The 26,049-nt window shown below is 40.2% G+C and overlaps 1 protein-coding gene across 4 annotated transcripts in view; it reads right to left on the bottom strand.

Moving 5' to 3' along the window:
* Window positions 1-26,030, bottom strand: part of LOC106891470 (core histone macro-H2A.1) — a 53,791-nt gene extending 27,761 nt beyond the window's left edge. For 2 of the 4 annotated variants that reach the window (XM_014948036.1, XM_014948034.1), the window contains exons 1-5: window positions 25,899-26,030; window positions 17,460-17,660; window positions 4,816-4,922; window positions 3,088-3,285; window positions 751-861 (exon numbers count right to left, since the gene is read on the bottom strand). In XM_014948036.1, the coding sequence (XP_014803522.1) occupies window positions 751-861; window positions 3,088-3,285; window positions 4,816-4,922; window positions 17,460-17,631 (588 nt within the window). In that variant the 5' untranslated portion in view covers window positions 17,632-17,660; window positions 25,899-26,030. The remainder of the gene's footprint in view (window positions 1-750; window positions 862-3,087; window positions 3,286-4,815; window positions 4,923-17,459; window positions 17,661-25,898) is intronic. The other 2 variants (XM_014948033.1, XM_014948035.1) reach the window with 1 other exon arrangement.
* Between the last annotated feature and the right edge of the window lie 19 nt (window positions 26,031-26,049).

The raw sequence follows: 26,049 nt of genomic DNA, 5'->3' as shown, positions 1-26,049 counted from the left end.
ACAATGGCTCATCTTTCATGACTTGCAACACAATGACCTGATTACTGAATGATAGAAGAAAGATGCAGTTTTACTTAAAAAAAAATTTTGTATCACGAACTAAAGGCAGGTTTCAAGATAAAAGACCAAATTAATTTAATGAATTGTGTCTTTAAATGGATCCTCTCTTTAAGCAGATCTGCATTTGTATTAAACCACCCCACGTCCCAGAGCATATTCACTCGTTGACTTGTAGCTTTTCATAAAAGCATCATTCATTATTACACAGCATTAACTTTTGTAAATGACAAAGCAGAACAAACCACAAAATCACTATTATGAACAAATGTCTAAAAGAGGTTTTGAAAAAAAGCCCTGTAAATCATTTACATCAGCAGTGAAGTGGGCTGCCCGTTGGAAAAAAGACATTTTATTCTTAGAATAATCTCATCTCTGGTAGAAGCTTTGCTGGAACAATTAGGTTGTTTATGAATAAGGTGAGACAGATTACAAGCACTCAGGCTTTCCTTCTATTTCAGTATTTAAATGTGTAGCCAGATGAAGACTCATTAACGTATTTTTAAAAGGTTCTGAAAGTTGTTTCAGAGAATTGCTTTGTTCAAAAACTAATATCATACACCTCCTCAAGTGCTCAGTGGGGAAATGTCCATTGTACCTAGAAGTTTTGGGGAAAGGGGGGTGGCGGGAGGGGGTATTCCCTAAGAAGCACTGAAAAAATAGGTATTCATGTATAAAAAGGCAGGATCATACCTTCTGGCCAAGAAACAGGCTTTTGGTGGACAGGACTGTGAAACCATCTGCAGGAGTTCCCTCCGTCGTACTGTCAGCACTGGCTGATTTGCTCACTTCTCCCTGCTTCTTCTTCCAAAAATGCAGTTAATTAGTTAACTCCAGGCCAAGAGAAAAACAGTTTAATAACATTAAGATATACGACAGGTCATAAATGCTCACCAGGCAATAAAATGCCAGCACAAACACTGGATTTTATCCTTAATGTCTAACTAAAGTGACTGATTACAGCTGAAGGAATCAATAGGGAAAATGACCTCAGCGTCTGTGTATCTACATGGGCCTTCTCTTGCCTACGACAGTGCTCGACTCAGACCACAGTTATCTTGAATGCTGCAGGAAAACATATCAACAGCTCCAAACTTTTAACAGTTTTTTAATGGCTTGTGTGGAAAAAGATAATGTATCTGCTTGTATGTGTGGGCAGACATTGCTTGTAAGGTAAAAACCCACTTGTCAGAGAGCCGATTTGATCCCTCTGTGAAGCGAGGGGCTCCCAGGTTTCAAAACTGATTTGTAGAAATACTGCTTTGAAATCTGGCCCTCCTTAAGAACCAGTGCCAGGAGAAGACATCTACTTTCTACCTGACTAGTAATAGGAAACGGGCTGAACAATTTTCTCTCTTTTGTTTGACATGATCCCCTTTATCTCCCAGAAAGCTGCAGGGGAGAGGGATCTCCCCTCAGCCACCCTTCCGTTTGCCAACTCTATCGCTGATGCAAAATGACAGGTTTCAGGAATGAATTGATTTTCTGACTAAAAATGAGAACTACGAGCATGTAGAAAAGAACGTTTCATGAAGACAGTGAATTGACTGCTGTGGTTATAAACTCAATTGGTTTCCAAAAGAATGTCATATTTTCAATAAATATTCGGTGCCTCAGAACTACCTGTGCCGAAGCTAAAAAGCACACCTGGAATATGAAAGCAAGTCATTGTTCTCCCATTGTTCCTTTCCAAAGTATATCACCTAAATCTTTGGCTGAGCAACTAAAATGACTTTGGTGCAAGGGTATATTGGTGCTTCTACAAGCTGTAGCCATGCTTTGCTTTACACAAATGTTTAGAAAATTAGATTTTCATGGGTCCTATTTCAATCCCCCAGGAGTTTACTGTTAGCCAAATACCAATATAGTAAGCAGACAATACAGTTTATTGTGTGGAAGAAAAACAGAACCCCACAACAGACTTCCTGCTTTTGTAATCAAGTAGGGGGGAAAAAAATATCCACATTTAGGGAAATTATTAGTGCATGGTTATTAGAAGCACTGCGCTTGAAATGTCAGCTACTAGGTGTTCTAAAAGCCAAAACTAAATTCAATAGTTCAAAAAACAAGAAAGTGAAAAAACCAGAGGAGTGACCAAGTAAACAGAGACATAGGGGATGAACCCAGCAGCTTTGTTTGACAGGGAAAGCAACTGTTCACATGCACTATCCATTTCGTGTGAAATTCAGCTACTTTTCTTCCAACTTTCATAACCTATTGCTCGACTGTAGTTGTTTTGCCAAAAAACCCAACTCCTTGGTTACACACACACACACACATTAGAAAAATTCCCTACTCCTACAAACTGAAACTAAAAAAAGGAATAAGGGAATGCTCTCCTTAGCTTAAAAAAGGAGATGCTGTTAGTTTCCTAACGTAGGAAAATCACATTTTGGTCCTCTTGTTCTTTCCCTCACGTCTACACTTCAGTTTGATGAGTTTAATTCATTACTAGGAATTTTTTTTAAAAAAACCAAGCCTAAACATGGAAGATTTTAATCTACAACATATTAAAAACAGAGAAGGATATTTGTGGGTCTTTAGCTCAGCCAAAGAAATTCTGTGTAGCCACAACACAGCTTCTCAAATGCTTCAAGTCTCAGCTACTGCTCTATCAGCACTGCATCCTACTCAAGAGTATTTCACCCTCTGGATTTCAATAAATCATCTAAGAAGGAGGAATCTTATGCTAGACTAGAACAAAAGAAAACCATTAAAAAAAACCCAACAAACATCACAGAAAAATACACCACTTGAAAAGGGGACTCTGACATGCTAAAGGCTGAGGCCATTATTACAATGTAAGTGACTTAGGCTGTTGATTTTCTTCAATATTCACAATTGCAAAATGCTGCTTTGGTGTGACTTCACTTTTGAAAAAAATACCCAGATTCCATGTTTCTTGCAGACACGTATGAATACTTGAACAAAGTCCACACCAGTTTACTCTGCCTTTGCCCAACGCAGGCACCTGTGCATCCGCCACTATGAGGAAAATTGGTCGGTTTTAAAACAAACTCATTACTCTACCTTGGATTTCCTTGCCCCTTTCTTGCCGCCTGTTTTCTTTGATACAGTTTTTTTCTGTGACGGAGACTTTGCCTTCTTGGCTGGAGGTGGAGTGATGATGGCTTCCAGTTTTCCTTTTGATCCCCGCTTCTTTGCCAACAGCTCGGGGTGAATATTGGGTAACACTCCACCGCTGGCTATGGTGACCCCTTTCAATAGCTAATAAAAAAGAAAGGTTGTAGGTGACAAATTTCAGCATTTACTCATCAATAAACAGAAAATGGCAGTTATTGCAAACTTTGTACATTGCCTTGAATTTTAACTGGTTTTTTTTATGTTTCTCAACACATGATCCTTGAAGAAGAGAGATGTGAAATGTATGACGTTGGAGTTCAACTCCAACATGGAGCTGATCATGTACTAAATTTAAACCATAAAGGGAATAAATATTCTTCTTGCACATACACTTGTTACTGCCAGTATCTCTTGGGCTCACACAAGACCTGTTCCTGTGAAGCCACGTGATGAAGACTGTCACCCAGCCACTGGAAAGCAGGACAACCCCAGCCCTGAGGGCTTGGCCAGGCCTGAGCGAGGGATGGAACCCCAAAATCCATGGTACAGCACTGCAAAGGGTTCCACTCTCTGGAGAACCCAATATATGTCCCAATTGCTGAGTTTTCTCCAAAGGGCATTTTTTTAAAAATGGAATTATATCTTTTTTTCCTTAGAAAAAGAAACTTCAAATAGAGGGTAACATTTATACAAATCTCTATACCTGGAAGTGTTTCTTCAAAAAAATCTTTATGTAGTTGAAGAAAAGCAGATCAATATTCAAAAGTGTGCAGTTGGTTCAAGCCTTTAAAAGCAGAGGTGAAATATATCACGTTCTGTATTTAAAACCACTTTAACCCATTTTTTATACATCTATCTGGGACTAATTCTCTATTTGGGAGGATACAAATGGTGACATCAAAGTCCCTCAGGCACTCCCACCTTCTGATTCGCGTTTACTGCTCCCCAACCACAGCTCTCTGAGGCTCCGAGCTTACAAAGGGATGATGAATGGAAAGTATTATCAAATTTCAGCCAGAAGTAGGCTGGTTTGGGGATATTATTTTTTTTTTTCTTGCTCCATCACGATACACAGGTTGGGAAAAAGTATCTTTTCAGATGTGTTTTTACAGCACCTCACACCAAGGTACATTAATCCTAGCCAGCGCCTCTGGCTGACACCGCAAGACTGTAATAATAACATCCAAATATTTTTTTGGTTAAGTTAAAGGCATCTTGAAATCTGTAAAGGACACAGACTTGTTCCAGAGCTCTTAATTCTGTGGTCACCATGACAGACATCAATGGGAACAGGATAGGTCCCACTGAGTCCTAAGCTGCTTCAGGGGGAAAACAAAAACAAACAAAAAAAAAGCATTTACAAGTGTTTTTTTGGTGTCTCTGTAGAGTTTATGACAACGTCCCACTCTAACAGAGGTGGTTGTAACAGTGTCAACAAATGTCATATTGCATCTCCATCGCATTTTTACACATTTTAAGAGTCCTCAAATAGATAATTAAGCTGAGTGCTGTAGTTAAGTTCCACGGGCAATGTGCTAGCGAGTGAATGAGCTGTTTCCTGGTGGGCTACTCAATAAGCAAAGGTCTTGAGTTACAATTCAGCTGTATGGAAAGACAATTTTAAAAGCCCTAAAGGAAATCCTGGCCCTCACACGGTGGAGCTTTTTTTCTTACCTGATTTAATTCTTCATCATTTGCTACAGCCAACAGGATGTGTCTAGGAGTGACTCGACCCTTCTTGTTGTCCCTTGCTGCATTTCCAGCCAATTCGAGAATTTCCGCTGAGGAAAAAGTAAGCCCCTTTTAATTACATTGTGGTCATTAAGAAAAATCAATGTGTTATTTAGGATCTGTGCAAAAAGATACCTGAATTATATGTTATTCTTAACTGCTGTAGAATATCCTCGATACAAAATGATGATTTTAGTGCTAGATGTCTAATCACCCAAGGGTGAATGCACACTTGAAGTCCTGTGACCTAAAATATATTTACTTTTTTGTCCTTTTAAAGCAGTTCCCTGTGATTGACTCCGTGTTCTTCTCCAGGCTACTGTACGTTCATCTCCCAGGATCCCTCTCCTATCAGGTGATGAAGTACTAGATGTACAAATGCTACAGTTTATTTATTTTCTCAAACCTGTCATAACTGTGAGTTCTGGCTCACATTGCTTCTGCTTTTATTACTGGAAAAGATACTATTCCCAGTTTCTCCTTTTTAACATCATGGAAGCAGGTAAGCACACATCCAAGTTAAGACACCAAAACCACAAATTCTGCTGTTAATGCTGACTTAATGATTTTTTTTCTCTTTGAGAAGAAGTTTCTGTGCAGAAAAAGCAATTAATGAATTATGCTTGTTTGCTCCTAGTAAATTATCTCCTAAGAAAAAATGTCCAGTCCTGACAATATGCATTTAACAGCTGTGCATACGATGGCTTTAATTGGAATTAGGCAAGATTAACTTGCTCCTTGGCAAGGATCTGTGACGTAAAAGGTTAGAGCGTTACCTGCGACCTTATCTGTCTTCCACTCAACAAGCCTTAGGCAGAGAATGCAATTAATTACCCAAAAGTCTAGGGAACAATTAAAAAAAAAAAAAAAGATGTAACATGTTTATCGGACTTTGCAATTATGTGCTATTGCTGCGTCCACTACACATAACCATTCATTTCCTTCTGCACAGGCTGAGTTTCACTATTTGAAATATTTCCTTTTGCAAACCTAGTAACGTTTGGAGAAAAGGAGAAAAAATGAAAATGCCTTTTTTTCATGTATTACATATTAACATGTTTAAATATAACATTAAAATAGGGTATGAGACTGAGTTCACATTTAAAAATGGACTATACCATGAAAGCTCTCCCATAGGCTTGCTGTAGAGGCAAACACAACTGAATTAAGATGTTAATCTGGAAATGAAAAAGACTAAAATCAAAGCTCACATGACCACATTCCTTTACCATAACATGTAGTAAATCTCAAGTAAAACTACGCAGCACATACTATGGCATTTCATTAGGCTGAATTTAACATGATTCTCCAATTATTTTTCATAATAAGTTCCATAATAACCTAGCCATGACACCTACTGGAAAACCGACAGCTGCTTCTGGATGTTCTACAGTTAAGCTTCATCAAGGATTTCGGTGGGTTTTCGCACCTTTTGTGTTCTTCAAAGTGCAGAATTAACTTTATTATAGGGCGAGATAGAATATTAAGCCTAAGCCCCCCAAAGTAACTCAACATTTCACGCTGACAACAATTGCTTTAATTTACTTTTAAAGAAGGATTAGCAGGGTAAGGTCAACCTGACCGTGCTTTCCACACCTCCAAAGAACTCAATTAAGCTGGCATAAGCCTTTTCACACACTTTGCAGAAGCCACAGCTCAGACATGTGAGGTTTAGCATCTCATGGAGCTGTCGGTGGTGACACAGGACCTGTATCACCTTCCAAGGGAGACTCTTGCTCTTGGGTACACCGACCTCAGTATGATTCTGTACCTCAGAGTTTAATACTGGCTGAAAAGCAAAACAAGGATTTTCCCCCAAAGAGCAGACGACTTTTTGGTTTGCCTCTGCTTCCCCCACCTCGGCTGCTTTCCTGCACCCAGCACCGCCGAACACTCGGGTCGTGTTATTCCCCACAAGCCAGCAGCAGAACTATGCAGACAGGTCATTTTGTAACTAAAGAGTCTAAGAAAGTGTTATGCCCGTAAAGCGCAGAGGAATGTTTTATTTGTTCCTCATAAAAACTAAAATGTCTGCCTGGTACAGTGGAGAACTGTTCTTGTAAGTGCTAAGCCCTCTTCCTTGGACAGGAAACTCATTTTGAAATTACAGTTTTCTAATGGTCCTTTAGGGAAGTTGAGGTACCCCACTTCCTTTTCAGGAACAGAACGCTTTGCACTGGTGTTGAGGACCACAAAAGAGGAGCTTGGGGAGAGGGAGAGAGGAGGAGGAGGGTGGAATTTCTATTCTGGCTGCCTTTCTCAGCTCTCCAGTAATAATCCAGCATCACTCAACCCAGAGCAAAACACCAGGCTGGGCAAAGGGGCACCTTCCCTATTGAAAAACAGAAGATTAGGAGGCATTTGAGCTGAAGCCAATACAGGCAACAATTTTTCAATTTAGCACCGACAGAGACATCCAAACCCAACAGATCAGAGCACTTATAAATGCTAGAAATGAAGAGTATCTGGATCTGTATGGGTTGTTTAGCCTGGAGAAGAGAAAGCTCTGAGGAGACATTACCAGCCCCTTCCAGTCCCTAAAGGGGCTCCAGGAAAACTGGGGGGGTGACTCTGGATCAGGGAGGGGAGCCATATGATGAGGGGGAAAGGTTTTACACTGAAAGAAGGAAGATTTAGGTTAAACTGAAAGAGGGAAGATTTAGGTTAGAGATTAGGAAGAAAATCTTTGGTGTGAGGGTGGTGAGAGCCTGGTCCAGGTTGCCCAGAGAAGCTGTGGCTGCCCCATCCCTGGAGGGGTTCAAGGGCAGGTTGGAGGGGGCTTGGAGCAACCTGGTCTGGTGGGAGGTGTCCCTGCCCAGGGCAGGGGGGTTGGAGCTGGACGGTCTTTCAAAATCCCTGCCCACACCAACCATTCTATGGCTCTATGATCCAGACTACTTGCCTGGATTTCACTCACAGCCAGCTTTATTTTCACATCTGTTTTATGCTACTGTAATTCTAAAGATTTAAATGGTGTTTCCTCCATGTTTTAAGCCAATTTTAAATTAGACGAAAATTTATCTCCCTCTGTAAGGAAGCTGACCCAAATTTCCAGAGTAATGATTCTGGATTTAGGTGCGGAGCTGGAAAGCTTAGTAGGTGGGAAAAGGTGTTTAAAATTGATATTGGATCCGAATTCTTAGGTCGGACCCATCTTTGGAAGCCCCATTCTACCAGGTTCAAAGGTTTGAGCCATTGAAGAGTCCTGTTTCATTAAAGGTAATCTACCAACAGTAGGAAAAAAATAGAAATTGAAAAAAAATCACCTCCTGCAACTGAACAGGGTAAAGAGAGAAAGCTTTTCTTCCATGGGTTAAGGCAAAGAAAGTGTTAAGAGCTTCCATGACATCAGGATTCACCCAGTTTGTGTTTATCCAGCCAGAAGACCAAAACAAGAAGGTTTTACAAAAAGGAGGCCTCACAAAAAGGATGTAAGTTGCATAATGTCTATTCCATTCCTTTCATATATTTGCTCAAGGCATTTCCTCCCTAGAGAATAATTACACCACCACCACTCAGGCAAAAGGCAGCTATGAGACACAGTTTACAGAAGTACTGAACACCAAAATCTCTATTTTTTTAAAAGTTATTCAATATTATAGGCTTTTGAAGGTATAGTTCTTCAATTACTACACATTGAAATTGTAGGTTAATACAAAGAGATACGCTTTGTATTTGCACCAATGGCTTTTTCTGTGCTTTTAAATAATTTCAAACAAAAAAAGCAAAACAACATGCATTGCTTTAACTGCAGATATAACACAATGCAGTAAAAAGAGCTGTGAGAAGTATATAATTAGGATAGAAAAAATTAAGTAGAAATGCCACGTCAGCATGTGATATATTCATATATGGACAGCTGTTGTGTAGCAAGAAAAGGGACAGATACCTCAGGATTCTGACAATAATATGAACACATCAATTTGATTTCAAAGACACAGTTGTGATGCATATTTTTCTTCAGTCATCTCTAAAGTAAATGTTTAAAGTGGGAAGAGAAAGTTCTAAAAGTTAAGAAATTTTCTCTTAAAAGTTAGCTTAAATGTAGGTCTCTTTTACATCAAATGGAAAAATCCCCTGTGATGATTAGAACTGGGCAGATGGATATGGGGAGTGAAAACTGGTCTAAGCCTGTTCTCAACACCTGAACCAAAATTGGGGTGGTTTTTTTTTTTCTGCTGAGGTTTTTAAAAGTTCAGTTAAATATTTTTAAAAGGAAAAAGAAAACAGGTTGTACATCTTTGTACTTAAGCCTGAGATAAGGGCACAGGAAAAGCTGTTCTCAAGGCATTTCCTACTCAAACACAACCCAAAAGTGTTAGAAGCCTCCACAGAAACCTCATCCTGAAGCAAGTTTTCAGAGTTCCTCATCCTTTGCTTGTGGAGGCTCTGATCCCTGGTCCCCTCTTGGACATCCTGCTCAGTTTCTAACGTCATTATTTGTATTTCCCCGTTTCTCAGCGCTACCGCTCTGCCTTCAATACTTTGGTATTTCCCAACACCAGCAAATTTTGGAACAAGAACTCAACACAAGGTTAAAATGAAACAAATTGCTATTAGACCTAAACAAAGAGAGCAAAGCAGCCAACTGCAGACCTGGACAGAAACAAAAACAAATGCATTTTTCTCCCACTCGAGGAGTCCTGGTTCATTTATCCTAATTTTCAAACAACTATTAATAGTCATTACTGAATGAAGCTCCTTTAAAGCCTAAATGACAAGGCCTTTGGCTTATCACACATTCTGGGCTGTAATACTTTTGAAATGTAAATACTGAATTCAATCAGGTCTAAGTTCACCCCCAAAATGTTTTTCTTTTTTTTTTTTTTTTGGTTTACATCTCAAGCTAAAACATTGCTGTTGCATTGAATCCCTTTGTCCACCTTCTCTGCAGGGAGATGAAATCATAGCTTTGAAAATTAAACTCTTAACAACTAACAGGTGATGTGTTGACACAAGGCCAGTTCCTGAATGGGCAAGTTCCAACAGGAACCAGTCAGAGGTTTTTAAAAAATTTTGAAGCCTCAAAAGAAAATTGAGAACAAGATCCAAAAATCAAAGAAAAATGAATGTTGATACAATTCCACTGAGAAAATACGTATTTGCTACAAAGCCAACTACATGACAAGGAGTCTGTTTATTGTAATTTAAATTAATCATCCTTCCATCAGCATTTTATTGACTTCAGAATCATTTTACATGATTCCGGAAGGTTTTAACCCAATCAACCCCAATCAACCCAGACTGTTAAGAGTTTCCTGCATTCTTCTTTCTGTGTATTCCACCCAATCCCCCTGGAATCTGCCTTTGCAAGAGTGAAGGTAGAATCATTTAACAACACTTTCCAATAAAATGGGTCTCAGCCTCGGTTCAAAGTCATGGAAATTTGATGCAGTGAAAATCAATTCAAGAAATTCCACTGCTTTGAACAAGCCTTGATGAAACCTCAAGTCTCAACAGGGCAATCATTCTCTTAGGATGCGATAAAAAACCTCAAACCCTTCAGTCTTTGGTGTCTGAGCTGTACCAAAACTAGGCCCCTTAAAGGCAAAGCTGTTAACTTTGCCAAGTTATTGTAAGTTTTTCTTCTCTGGGAGGCAGATGACAGACTGCTGTTTATATAAAACTCAAGTTCAGGCCACAAAAGCCACTTCCACTTAGAGCCTTCTGATCTGACTCACACTTCTCTTCAGCTCTTTTCTACACTTTAATACCATCTTTTTTTTTCTGAGCTGTACCAAAACTAGGCCCCTTAAAGGCAAAGCTGTTAACTTTGCCAAGTTATTGTAAGTTTTTCTTCTCTGGGAGGCAGATGACAGACTGCTGTTTATATAAAACTCAAGTTCAGGCCACAAAAGCCACTTCCACTTAGAGCCTTCTGATCTGACTCACACTTCTCTTCAGCTCTTTTCTGCACTTTAATACCATCTTTTTTTCTTTTCTTTTTTTTTTGGTAAAAGATCCAATGGTATTAAACTTTCTAATTTACTTTATTTCTTGGTTTACTATTGATATGTAAAAGGTATGAGAGTTCACTTTTCAGGGAAACCCAAAAGTGAGTTTCATCTCAAATATTATTTATTATAGTCACACCTTGAGTACTACTTTTAAAAGACAGCACCTATTTCTTCTCCACTGACTTCAAGAATCCTGATCTAACTCAAATTAACTTTTTTTTTTTCCCTCCCCTTTCTCAGTGGAGCTTCCCCTACCTAACAGTTTACACTTTGCTGTTAGTCCTAACAGTTTACATATGTTTTAGCAAAGCACTCAAACATGATTACTCTAACTGCTGCCAGACGGTCCTTGACCAAGTGCAGGGCACACGCTTTGTTCTGCTTCTCACAGACCACTCAGGACTCAACACTTGCTTTTCCAAACATTCAAGACATTGAGTGGCAGATGCCAATCAACTACTGAAACTCAGTGAATTGCTAACAAAAGAGGAGAGGACTTCATATTATAATTTTGGATTTTACTGAAGTGACTCCCAACCCTGGGCTTGAAAGAGGAAATGGGTACCCCAGGTATCCCAGGGAGGAGCAGGACACGAGTCATGTCAAAGGCTTCATCGTAGGGATGGCCAAAGGTGATGCAATCAACACAAGCTGCACTCCTGTGTGTACAACGTGCTAATTACAATGTGATCTGGCAGACAGCAGTAATGGTTTTATTAGATGCTGCCCCTGACAGTGAGGGAAGCAGGATTCAAAGTCACTCCCCCACATCAAGCCTTTTTGTATCAAGGCAGCAATGGAAGCCACGATAAATACAAGTACCTGTAGACAAATGCTACTATTACTATTTACAAGAAAAATTTTACTTAATTAATTTGGTGACCACAATGTAAAAAAACAAACCAACGCAGCCCAGCATTTTATATATTATCACAATATGACATGTCACAATGCAAATTCTGATGCATATTTACTCCTCTGAAATAAGTGTCTACATTGACACATCAGTATGCACTGCTGGGCTTTTATTGTGAGTAAATGCTTTGGCTTTTATTGTTTTTCACCAAACCTGATACGTGTAGCTTGGAGAACACAGTAAGTAATTTTGTATCATCTTAGCTTTTGTAACTGGGAGATCCACTGAACTTTATGGGACCACAAGGGTAAAATAGGTACCTACCTAAGTGCCCACAGGGTTGGAGGCAAGGAAGGGCTTATCACTGAAAGAAAACTTTTCATTTGTATACATTTGAAGCAGACTGATTCCTGCGTTGTATAAGTTCAGAAAGAAAGATGATCATTCAGTTGGTAACAATGAAAAGTTTTATAGCTAAAGAGGCACTTCTTAAAAGTATAGCAATTTTAGATTGTGACAATCTCACTTAAGAGCATGACACAAGTCTTGAGAAAAAGAGGAACGTTATAAAGGAGCTTTGCTACGCTGATATTTTTGAAAGGTCTCTGCTTGTGAGGCTATTGCCAGAAACAACCCTGCTGTATTTTAGGTCCAGTATTAATCCACGTTAAAAACCACCCTGGTTCTGAAGAGGTAGTTTTGTGCTTGCTCCAGTAAGGCACAGTTCCTACAAGCCCCAAATTTATTTTAAACCTCTTTTGGGACACAGTTTGTGGCACGACACTGTAATAGGGATTAGTGCTTCTAAACCTGCCTGTTTAAATAGAAGAAGATACTGTCAATTAACTCGCTTCTTAAATTTCATGACTACCCAAGGACTGTTATTTATGGTGGTCTCAGAATGCTTAGAATTTGAATCTGCTTTTAACCTAATACTTTTTTACTGTGGACCTCTGAGCTCCCCTCCGCTTCCGAGGAGAAGTTCAGCAGTACATTTGCTTTGACAAACAGGGCAAATCAGAGTTTTCCCCTGCAACCCCTGTAAAAATGTTCAGCGGCAAGCAGAACACAAGAGGTGAGCAGCAGTTCAAGCTGATCAGCTTGCACATCGGAAAGTGAGCGTCCGAAGCGAGCAGTTAAACTTACTGCAGTCAGGAAGGACTTTCCAGTTTGCAGCCAATCAGCCACTGGCTTAAGAAAGTTTTCCACATCGAAAATTAATCAAGGTGAAAATGCAACGAACTGAGCTCCAGCACATGAACCTCCATTAAGGGATTCTGGTGACATCAGAAAGCCTGAAAACAAAAACTCAGGTAAGCACCAGAATGCCTCCGATGCGATTCCAACCCTGGGATTCAAAAGGTGCTTATTTTACATTTCGACAAAATACACGATCAACAGCACACAATGGGCAATAAAAATCCAGTTGAGGGAAAAAAAAAAAAAAATCTAATGGAGAAAACAGACATTTAACATTTTCTCCTACCTTACTTTGGTATGTACAGAACAAATATAAATCAAAGTCTCATTTCTTCTGTACTCCTGTTCTCCTGCTGTTTTATAAACTTCTCCTACTCCTCATTTGCTATGACATTTTGGCAATTGAAAATTATTTACAGTGTTGGGAAGACGATGGGGGGCAGGGGGAGCAGAAATCACTTGCAGGCCTGGTTCTTGCTGCCTTTAAATATGCTCAAGAGATTTCTAGTTTTTAAGGGCAACGGAGTATCTTTTCCAGTTAGTAAGAAAGTTTGGCCTATTTTTTAACTTGTGCAAGCCGTACGTCTGAAGGGAACACACCTGATTACATGTGTGGCTGGACCAGTTCTGACAAATACACACCACGCAACTTCATCTGAGTGCCTGCAATGCCCCAACCAAGGCGGTGGCCAACCTCCTGACTGACCTAGTTGGTGGCTTTTTTGACATAAATTGAGACTGATGCACTACTCTGCAGAGAAAAGGACTGGATTCTGAAGTATATGTTAGGGAAGATAAATAGGCAATGAACCATTGTAAAACAAGTGCCACAAAGACAGACAATAAGAAGAATTACTAACACAGAACTTCTTGCTTGCTTAAAGCAGTTGACAATGTTTAAAATTAGTTCTGTAGCATAAGCAGGAATTAATCAAATATTCTGATTATTCCCTGTGAGACAGGCAATACTGCATGAGCTGCTACTGCAAAGAAGGAAAAGAAGAACTGTGCATTGTAGTTCTTCAGCATCCCCGCTATTCCTACGGAGTAAAGGAAGGAAGTATATCCACTTGTTTCAATATTGATAAAAATCAAAGGTACTTTTTCTGCACATTCACCCATGAACACACTTGCACCCTGTTTATAGTGGACATTACTCATTATTTCCTTAGATGTAAAGCAGGAAAGAATAAGCAGGTGGTAGGCCTAGAGCAACCAGACTGTATACACTGGGTGTGCTGAGGAGAGAATTATTTTATAATATTACTTGTAAGTAACAAGAACTGTCACTGAATAAATTAGAGAAGGAGAATACTTGCTGTGCAACCTGCTTGTATGTCAAGTATATTGAAATGTAAGAGAAGGAAAAACACTTTATTAGCAAAGACAAATTGTACATCTAATAATGTATTATTATTTTTAAAGTTACTATAGCAGAAAACACAGGGAAGATGTACTCCAGCCAGCCCCTGTAGAAGAAGCTGTCAGAAGCCAAGAGACTGAAATGCAGCACAGCAAAGACACACAGTTTGTAGTTCTGAAGCAGCCAGACTAATTCCTGTTTGCTAAACCAGTGCATGTCCCTGCTAGTGGAGCTCTACCAGGTATAAACACGTTAATACAAAAGTATGAGAACAACAGAAAAGTAGCTTGAAAAAGCACTTAATTGGATACAGACTGAAGAAGGGCTTAGATTACAAATGGGCCCATACACTGCAAGAAATTATAGAATGTGTATTTTTACCTTCTGATGAGCAGCCATATGTGCATGGTAACAGTGAGCTACCTTCAGAGCACAAAGTGGATAAAGTCATATACTACAGATAGACCCAGAACAGAACTCCCCGTCTGAACAGCTGGAAGAATTACAGAAGTTCAAATCTCAAACTGAACCCAAGTAAAAATCCCAGATCTGAGCACATTACGGGCTAATTTCAGATTTACATCAGAGTTCAACTTCATCAAAGGCCAGCAAAATTTAGCACCTCATCTTCTGAAGGATTAAAGGCAGTGCCATGTTCTGCACACACATGAACTAGTTTTCAAACCTTGTAGGTTCCTTTCTATTAGGTCACGTCTCTGTCATTTCCCCTCCCAGCCTTGTCTGAAGTTCTTTCCTACAACTGCTTTTGATATTTTACGTTTCTCTGCTCCTTCCTGGATGCACAGGATTGCTTTTTTGATTTAGCCAATTTATTAGCATGCCCCTTCACATGCTCTCCTTCCTATTATGTCACGTTCCTGCTTTTATTTTGGAATGGCTGAAATGCTTTGATTTAGTCTCAGATCATGTGCTGACACGAGCATCTTTAAAAACTCTCCTGGAGAGAAGTCAGGATTTCTCTGGTTTTGTGAAGTAGTAACTGCCAAGAGGTAAAAAGAACACAAACCAAAAATCTCCAAGCACCCCATTTCAAGGGAGTGTTTCTGAATTATACTGAAAAAGATGAATGACCTGAAGTTCAGAAAACATACTGAGCATTAAAGGCTAAAAAATTACACTATATAGAGTGTGAAAAGTGAAAGAGAAGGGGGAAAAAAAACCCCTCCAGACTGAAACAGTCATAAAACTATTACTACCTCAGTAAGGAAAGAAAAGAGTATCTGTGCTTTTGAAATGCATCTGTCTATAAGAATGAAAGAAAACCCTGACATAGAGGATACCAGGACTATCTACCTAGCCTTCAGAGGAGGGGAAAAAACCAAAACACCAGCTTAAAAATATTTAAAGGGAGAAAAAAAAAGGTGTTTTTTCCTTAACTCTGGTTTCGCCCTTCCTTTTTTGGCTTTTTTTTTTGATGTTAATCTTCTCAGACAGTTTCCCAGGATGCACAGCAGTTAAAGAAACACCTTTATTTCTCCAGCCTATTCTTAGCTGCCTAAAACCAGCACTGCCTCAGTAAACACTTTAAATCAAACAGTTAACCAATAACATGTGCTGCTCATTAGCAGTGCCTCAAGCTCACCTGTATTGTTCTGTTTCTTTAAAAGGGCAGCATTCAAAGCACCCTTCACCCTAAGAAGCATTTTATTTGAGTTGTTATTGCTGTAAGCAGGAACCTAGCTGAAGGAAATGTTAATTTTTTTTAAGGCCATCTATGCAGTTTAAAAGCATTCTTTTAAAGAAAAGACACAAAGAAAACTATGAACATGAAAAGTAAAAAAAAAAAAAAAAGATATTTGATGGCTGAGAAAATTCAATAATGTAAGATGAATACCATACAGAAAACAAGCACTCTATTAACTATTCTTAATGTTACCAATATTTATCTTTAAGGAAGGAAGGAAGAAACTTTACAGGAAAAAAAATAACCAGCCTATTTTTGTTCTTCAATATCAATATCTATTATAAGGTGTATCTAAAATTGTCTTGGTCAGACCACTTTGGTTTTAAATACTCTCAGCAAAGCTAAACCACACGCTTTGTTACTTTGTGCTTAAGTCAAAGAAAGAACAAAGTGCATCTCTTCCTCAGAGACTCAGGGCACCCTTATAGCTTAAAGCCTACTGTCCCTTGAAACCCTTGTATCTGCTGCAGCCAGAACACTGACATAAGCAAATATACTGTAAAAAGAAACACTGCTAGGAGAAATTAGATCCACTTCAAGCTTTTCCTTAGTCATGCTGATAGAGTCTATCTCCAAACACTACATCATCATCTAGCACTTTTGCTTTTTGCTACTTCCCTAGCCTACAGGTATCTGCTTGCAAGTCCCCACCAAACTGGTGGTTTACTCTTTTTTAAGCAAACAATTATCGCAAAAAGCCCATATGTTGGAGTTAATTTTCTATTAGAAGACTACTTTTGTAATTGCTATGTAAAGATCTTTACTTGCATGCCTAGTTGTGTATGTCTTTGGGCAAAGCATTTTCTTCCTCTGAAGTTTCTTCCCAACGAAGGAAAAATCATACTTGCATCCTCAAAAATGGTACTGTGAGGATGAGATAATTATTTAAGGTGTTCTCATTCTGATATGATGAGAGGAACAGAGAAAGGACTACAAATATAAGCAAAAAAAAAACTATGTTGATCTGGGGCAGATGGACAAAGTGTGCTTTTATACACAGACTCAACCAAGCAAATTGCAAACAGCATATGTAGTCTCAAAAATAATCTGTACGTTGAACAAAAATGTTTAAACAATGCTGTAAGCAATCTCAGCCCTGTGTAAACACTGAGAAGCAATTTATTTAAAAAAAAATGTATACTCTTAACAGACAATTATAACCCAAACAAAGCCATCAGGCACAAAACTGGAGCAGGCAGAACTGCAACCCTGACAGCCCAGTTCATACACGCTGATGTTTGTAGGAATCCTCCTGATTGCTTATGTGGAAGAGAGTGTTTACAAGAGGTCAAAGCAAATCTAGTGCTGGAAGGCACAAAAGCCATCAAAACTCTGAGGCAGGGTGGGGGGTACCTTGCTTTTGGCTTAGATGTGTAATCAGCATAATGTTTACTTCAGCTCTAACTTTTTTCGTCATCTAGACAACAGAGGATCTTTTTCTGTGCAAATTCAGCCTGTATTATTACTTTCACTGCTGCTATTTCACATCATTCAGGAAAAACCTACCAGTCAGATATTCCAGTACAGCAGCCATGTACACTGGAGCACCAACACCAATTCTGTACTTCGGGTGGCCTTTCTTAATGTAACGTAGCATTCTTCCAACAGGGAATATGACCCCAGCCTTTGCAGAGCGGGAAGTCTTGGTTGACTTCTTCTTTCCACCCCTGCTGGACATTTTGTCTGTATTGGGTCTGGAACAGCACTCTGTATATTAGGAAGAAGAAAAAAAGATAACTCTTTATCAATAAGGACCAATGCTGTAATACCATATAGTGAATTTCAAAACAGATTGGTATTTTGGGTTGGGCAACGAATAAAGGTGCCTAAAACATATAGATAAATTGCCTTTTTAGAGTCTGCACATCAAGAAGCTAAAATAATTTTACGAAATGTTTACTTGCCATTGTAATCTTGGCATAATTTTATATAATAAACTAGAGAAATTCTACGAAATGTTTACTTGCCATTGTAATCTTGACATAACTTATACAATAAGCTAGGGAAATTATTTAATCTGCTTTGGAATTACTTTTCTGAAATTCCTAACAAATTAAAGCTGGTACCGTTAATGGAGTGAAGTCTGATAACTACCTAATGTAAAGGAGAGCTTCTGCATTAAAGCAGGGGATGCTTTCTATAAGGAGACTGACATCACCCTCTGCTCCCTGGAAACAACTCTTGATTTGGGATTTGAACAACTGTAGTAGCACCATTACATTAATTAGTAACTATGTTCCTAACTAGAGAAAACTGCATCCACTAAAGGTGTCATTAAGTGTATTCACCTTCCCTAAAGAAATAGATTTTCAAGCATGTGTGAATTTACAGAACAGAAGCCTATGTGTGGCAAACTACATCTCCTGTCCACTAAACGTTCTATTTTTAAAAAGCTCCAAAATGAACTCCTTGAGATTTGAACCCACCGCAAACCAGCTCTCCCCACATCAAAGACCATGCCACCTTCAACGTGCTCTCTAGGAACCTGAGGAACTTCAAACTGCCACCTTTCCTTAACGTCACTGTGGTCCCAACACCCAGCCGATACCTGACAACTCCACCGCAGTTTGTGTCAGCCAAGAAACCCACTGCTGCTACAGCTGTCAAACATATTTTTTTCTCTCTTTGATTTCTGCTCAGGCTGTAAATAGAAGCTGACAAATCCAAAGAGGTGGAGGGTTTCCAGGCTCTCAAGGTACCTTTGAAGGTTTAGGCAATGCACTGGGTCTTGAAATGAACTCAAAGGAGACTGTCCCCATGTCCCCCTCCCTCCCTCCTGATGTCTGAACTCTGCATCAGTGACACACATACCTCTGCATCCCAGCTCTTTCCTTGCTGCACAAATCCTACCCAGTACAAATGCAAATTCACTGGTGTGTTTATATTCTCCACAATGAAACCTCTTTCCCATCACACCATTTCTCTGCTTCCCTTCTTGTTTTTCCCTCCTTTATTCTGAATTCTCTCCTTGTCCTCATGAAACTAACTGCATTTCCCATGCATCCAAATCCACAATAATCGAGAGCGAGCTCAGAATTAGGCAAAACAGGTTCACTGACCTCACTTATAAGTTTTGTAACTTCTGTTCTGTGCTGACATGTCCTGCAGCCTTTTAAACCTCACTGAGTCACTGAGATTCAGACTACATAACTATCAAAATAAGACCACTCAGCATCACTGAAGAAACACGAGTATCAAACATTTCTTCTCCTTTCCCCTTCCACACTCCATTCATCAAAGAGTCTATACTTGCATAATACATTAAGTAAAACAAATGCAACAGGCTTATTGCTTGTTAAAAGTAAACAAAGTAATCCCATTTTATTAGCTCAGATGAAAGTCACACTACATTTACAAAACCGATCTCAAAAAACAGACAGGAAACTTAGGAAAGGGGAAGCCATCAAAAGGGCTCCTTCTCCTTTCCTCTGCTGTGAACTCAGCTCTGTAACAACTATTATTCTGCAAAGAAGAGGACAAAAGCCAATTTTCTTGCCTTGAGGAACTGCCTAAATGGAGTTCACAACCGATTTCGAAAACCTTCCATTTAATTCCATTTTGTCATCTAGTTAGTTCTGCCTTTGTTAGCAGGAAAGGCTGGGTGTGGTTTTGAGTTGGTTACGGACTTCCTGCCAGAAATTATTTTCATCATTCATAATCCATTTTCATCAATACTACAGCTGTTTGATCTCACAAATGTTAAGAAATTCACTGAACCAAGCACCTGGGAAAGCAGGCATGAGAAATACCCCTGCTTCTAGATCCCTCCATAATCCCTTTGTTTCGTAACTGATGGGTGAATGATGCAAAACAATTTTTCTAGGGAAAACTCACAAGCCTTTAGCATTAAACGTCTATTAATCATTTGGCTTATGAGTTTATGGGATAGTCAGAATAGCCAGAAGAGAATATGGAAAACCTTATTTCCTGATGTTGGGGTGTATTTTCTTTGGGAGAATGTCATCTAGCCATCAGCTGCTGTAACATTTGGACCAAAGTATGAGTTAAGTATGTAGCAACAGAGAATTACTGCCAAAGAGGCTTTAAAGGAGCTGGAATAAACACAGCTCACCCAACCTAAAAATCCAAATGGCAGACACACATGGGTGGCCGTGCTGGAGCTGGTAACAGAGAGAGAAAGAGCACTACCCTTTCATTTTTAGTTCCAAGAAAATGACTACAGAGAAATAAGGGAAGTGGGTTCCTTCATAGGTCCAAACACACGGGCACTGCGTATCACTCAGTTTATTGTTAACATAGTGTCATTTCTCATGCTAAACTGACCTTCCTTATATGACCCTTCAACAAAACACTGCTGTTAGTTTCCAACCTCTTTCAGCTGGTGTTCAGAATATATTCTTGCCTTTAACATACTATTTTCTACTTAATACCTCCAAGCCTCCTGTTATCTGCAGCTATTTAACACCTACCCGTATATAAGATGGTGTATTCTTTTTTCTTTCATAATAAGCTAATTTTATCACTTCTGCAAACTCTAGCCGTTAACTTCCCCCTTTATTTTATACTCCTGGTCACATTTCTCTCATTAATATTTAGGATAACCCTGGACCTATCTTGACAATTAACCTGATCTTCTCATACTATACACTAAAGAGCTTTCTAGATGTAAGTCTATTTGAGAGGAGAAACTTTGCCTGAATCAGAAGGGTGAGTAGGGGGCTTGCATACTGAAAAAAGCAAGAACTTCTAGAACTTATAGCATTAAAGGTGAAATGCAACAATAAAGATGAGTGTCAGAGCTTCCCGTTTCAAGGATCCCATTCCCACAATATTCAGGGAATCAGTGTATTGTTAGATGTTGGGGGAGCAGGGAGGGAAATTCCAATTAAGCACCACTTTTACTTTTGCCAACCATGCAATTTGGAAGGGAGGAAAGAGAGCATGGCATGGAAGACCTTTTTTTTTGGGCTTAATTATGGATTCAGGATCATTACTTTGCAGAACCTGTTTGTCCTCCCTTTGAGAAGAGTGATGGCCCAATGGGTTCTCAAAGTCTCTTCTCCAGTTCTAGCTCTCTACAGCAAAAGAGAAGGGGAAGAGAAGAGATTTCACTTGTAACAGCCACACAAAAAAAAAAAAAAAGAAGAAAATGTATTGAAGTGAAATATGAAGAGCACAGCAACAGATCAAAACCAAGGAAAATTGTGTGCCTTACACGTTCTCAAATGGTTTTATCTTTGTAACACCAGAAAGTCTGGAATGCTGCCAGTGTTAATGAACCAGAGCTGTTTGCTGAGTCACTGAGAGCCAGCGGATGAGGGAGGCAACCAAAGGAACCTTATCACATGTGCCATAGTTCAGACAAGATTTGAGCAGAATAATTAAAAAAAAATAAAAATAAATCACAGTCAATGACTGTCAATGGATCAGTCCTTTCCTCCTCCCCTGCCTTTGCAATGGAATTACTGAGAAACTTTACCAAATACATTTCAAAGTCTTCAGATATTTGACAGTAAAATGATGCCATTTCAATGTGACAGTTCACAAAATTATCACTGTGATAATCAGGGGATACCACCGAGGAGTCAGTTTATCTAAGACCACCTTTGACTTCAAATCAAATTTAATGCTATATTCTTCAGCGGCGCTGCTGTGCTTGGACACAGATTGCCCTAGTTGCAGAATTCAGCACCCAATTCTTAGCCTCTTGAAAACCCCTTAAAGACTGTAGCAAGATTCATACTGCTTTCTAAGACATCAAAATTCACAGAAATAAGAATTTAATATATTAATTTGGCTCACAGGAAAGATTCAAGCTACAAAACTCCTCTGCTGTCACACCTTTGCAAGCCAGAAATGTATTTTCTAAGAAACAATACTAAGGTGTAGCAATGAAATCAGCATAATAAGATTTTTTCTGCTTGAAATTGGCTGTAAGAACTCCGGTTTGCCATATTTTTCTGTGCGAAGATAAGATACTCCACTGAACCACACTTTCAAATACCATCTTCCTACAATGCACAAAGGCATCTGTTTTTCTCAAAGGTTGAACATCCCTTAATTCTGAAAGTACAGCCTGCACCTCCTGGCAAAGCGATGCCTAATTTCCAAACAGCACCACTTGATTAGCTCTGTCAATTTGACACTTTCATCAAACAGCAGTAATAAAAACCCCTGCTATCAATAGTTTTCAGGTACTGTTTTTTAATGACTTAACAAATTACTACGAATGCTACCGCTGTCAGGCAGGGACTGTTCTGATCATGGGCTTACCCTGGTGTATTAACTGCGCTCAGGAAACAGATGATTAAATTTAGATCTACATGATCACATCAGTAAGTGTAGTGGAATCCAGGACATCATTACTACAACAGGATAAATACTAAGGTTTAGTAATATTTTTTCTCCTCTTTCCAGTACAAAGACTAAGCTGAAAAGTTCATTTTTGTATCACAAGAGATTAACTGCAATGCTATTTTCTTCCCATTGTTTCAAAAGATTAACAATGTAAGTGCTGCCATTCTCTCTTAAATCTATTTATGTACTATAATAATAGCCACTCACTGAAGACTTTTTGAAGAGGTGCATTTGAATTTGCTTTGACAAGTAACTTGCTCTGTTCTTGGCTAATCAGAAGTTGGGCTGGCACATTTATAAGATGCATTGCTTATAGAGTAGGTATAAAATGGTCTCTAATAACACTTGCCTACAACAACAGTGTCTCAGCCTGCGACTGTGGTTTCTAGGTAGGACAGTAATTAAGAAGAGCTAATCACTCTTATTGTTTGATCTGATAAGATTTCAAAAATGTAGTTTAAATGCTTTGTCAAAGCAGTAACTCTCTGTGGTCTGAAACAGACCGAGGAGTGAAAAGCCATTCCTGCACTACATTAATTGCTCATCTGAAAAAGTAGCACCATATACATATTTATTTGCACTTGGAAAACCAAGAGAACATCCCTCATCTAGGAATCCCTCATAGGTGCACTTCCTCTTGAACATTAATGAGACTAAAATTCCCGTAGTTATAACGTCAAGGATGGGAAGAAGAGGAATAACATTTTCACAAAATCTGTGTGCAAAACAAAATATTGTTGCACAATTGTATTCAACTGGGAAAAGTCCCTCCCACAACGGGTCTGAAACCCCAAAATAAATATCCTCTTAATGCGCAAATCTCCACTATGAACAGGACCGGGAGAGTGACAAGAGTTTTAGCTGGGCATCCTGCCACCAATAGTCAGAAAAACGTAAATACAATTGTCTTCACTGACCACTGCTGGGAGTACAGGCATGAAATCAAGCCCATTTGTGCATTATAGCTTTTTGTGTCCTAGGTTGGAAGCAGAGAATTCGATACAGGATCTTAAATCGCTGGACCGTTTACGAATTCAATGTTCTGAAAAACTGTTTTAAAGAACATTTTGAAAACTTCTCTGCCCCTCGACATTTTTGGAAGAAAGCAAAAAAGCAATAAAGAATTCACGTGGATGATTCCAAGGCAAAATCCAGATGTAGAACAAAATATAAGATAGATGCTATACTGCTGGGGGAAGGGAGTGCAAGAACTTGACCCATGAGAAAGGCAATGAATGGAGTGATTCTAACATCCCTCCTTTTGGAGAAAGGACCTCGAGCCGAATCCTGCCCATCCTCTCTTTAGGATGGGTCTGGGTAAGGAACTATAACTTCTTTACATGCCTGTAGCCTCCTTCCCTGACAAGTGGGCACGCACTGCACTATTTCCACAAATACTGCATGTTTCTTTTCAGATTTTACCCCTAGGAAGCACCGAGCTGACAAAACCTAATGCTCACTGCACTGGGTCAATATTCCCTTTCCCCGGGGAGGGTGTCCCTGGAGGGTCTTTTTTCCTCTTGTGGCATCAGTTCTAAAATCCTGTTCCTTTATCCCTACTTTTGAACCTTGCAGGGCAGGGAGTCCTGGGGCAGGACTTCCTTTTATGCAGAATAGACAACAGGCCTTGATTCTGGTTGAGAGAGCTGTACAAAAATACTTCTGAATTTCTTTGAGAGCACAAGATTTTGATCATTCTTCAGGAATATGACTGTATCACCTTTCTTATCAAAGTTTATTGCGATGTATTGGAATTTTACCTGCAGAACCAGGCAACTCCTAAGGACAAATTTAAGCACGCCAATTTCTTTTAAGACTAAGTTTGCAATGGTGGACTTTTCTTTTTGCTTATGCTGATCTATAAAACAAGTGGTGCTCAAGGACCCTTCCTGTATTACTATCATCAAGGCAAATTCTAATCTTATTACTAGTTTTTAGATCAGTTATGCCTTAATCTACACTGTCACCATTTGGCTTTACTAGCAATCAGAAAAGTATGCTTTATACACAACAAGACAAAGTTACTCTTTAGGAACCCAGAAGGCCTAGAAGATTTCAGTGTGAAAGCTGATGATACATAACACAGCAAAATAACCCCTAACCGTTACTAAGTAAGCAACAGTGTAATCCCTTTCTTTCTGAACACTTGAAAAAAACGCACCCAAACAAAACATGTCGGGCAGTTTTCTGAAGAACGCTTGATACAAAATCTCTCACACTCAATTGCGTTAAAATACATTTTTCAAAGCAACTGTAATTGTGTCGTTCCCACACAAATCTTTTAACTCTGGGTTGTGCCAATGAACCCGGGTTCTGTTTTTATTAATTGTCCGCTTGCTCCTTAAGCTCATTTATTTCTTCTGCCCTTAGGAATGGGGGAGGCAAAGGATCTGCAAAGTTCCCTACAGACCTGTTGCTAAGTGACAGCCACACACAGTCCTGGGGAGAAAAAAAATCACGGTTGTTTGTTTGTATGGTCAAGAGGTAAATAACAAGCCTCATCCAAGTATATTTCAACAAGCAGCCTCCTTCCATCAACACCAATGAAGCAACCTCAGTTTTACAGCAGCCTACTTGCAGAGGAGCTTGTTCCAAGTGCCGGCTTCAGATGCAAATTAACGGGCCTCTTGCAACTTACTTTTAAAGACTGCAGGGGAAAGAAAAGGATTATAGCGAGATACATGCTATATCCTTACTCCTTACTGTCCTCTTTCCTCTCCTCACCGTCTCCTACACGCACAATCACGTCAGTCCTCTGCCTAAATCCGGGCGCTCCTGTGCCATCCCTTGTGCGGAGCCTTAGGAACCCGCATTCACCTGCGTCTTGCGGCACTTGCAGTGTGTGTGTGTGTGTGTGTGTGTGTGTGCGTCCCCTCCGAGAGACACCCCCGCCCGGAGCCAGCCCGGATCGGTGGCTCACATCCTGCAGGCAGACATATTGCAGCCTGTACCGCAAGTGACAGTTCCAAAAGAACGAGGGGGCCCCGTTTCCAGCTGAACATTGATTTTTGCCGCACTCGGGAGCCTTTACTTCAGGTTTTAAAAAATGTCATTTAGCCCTCTCCTTTTTTCTTTTTTTTTTTTTTTGTTTAAACTAAGTCATTCACGTGTGCCAGGTAACTTTCACTCCACGCTTTCTTCACCCCGAAGCCAAACACACCGAAACACACGTTCTGCTGCTTTTTTTTTTTTCTTTTGCGGTCTCTCGACATCACCTCCCCCTGCCCGCTGACCCGCCGTGGGGAAGGCGGCCGGGGATTCCGTACCGGTGACCGGGGTGAGGAACGGCAGCTCGACACCCCCATTCCCCCGGGGACCGCCGGGCCTGCGGGGTGCCCTGGGCTCCTTCCAGCAGGATTCAATAGGGATAAAACCCCCGCTACCACCATTTCGCTGGCAGCGGGGTGCATCTTCCCCCCTCCACCCCAGCCACGACGAGACAGAGCGCACAGCCCGCCTTGGAGGGCCCTGTTTTACCTCAGGGAAGGGCGGCGGGGGTGCTGGACCCCCCCCGTTTCCCTCACAGCCCACCCCGTGAGGCTGCCACCGCGGCGGAACCCCTCAGAGGACCCCCCTCTCCGCCCTCCCCGCCGCCTTCCCTTTCCCCACACGGCGGCGGTGACTTACAGCGCGGCCTCCGTCGGCAATATGTCGGCCGGCGGCGGCCCCGCTCCCGCTGCCGCTGCCTCCGCTCCGCCCGCGGGGCCAACGGCAACGGCTCGACGGACGGGCGGGCGGCGAACTCCCACAATGCCTAGCGCGCCCGCGCGGTACGTCA

This window comes from Calidris pugnax, unplaced genomic scaffold (assembly GCF_001431845.1).
Source record: "Calidris pugnax isolate Ruff unplaced genomic scaffold, ASM143184v1 scaffold27, whole genome shotgun sequence".
NCBI classification, from domain to species: Eukaryota; Metazoa; Chordata; class Aves; order Charadriiformes; family Scolopacidae; genus Calidris; species Calidris pugnax.
Note: the sequence above shows the minus strand (reverse complement) of the source record. Positions and strands in the feature narration are given on the sequence as shown.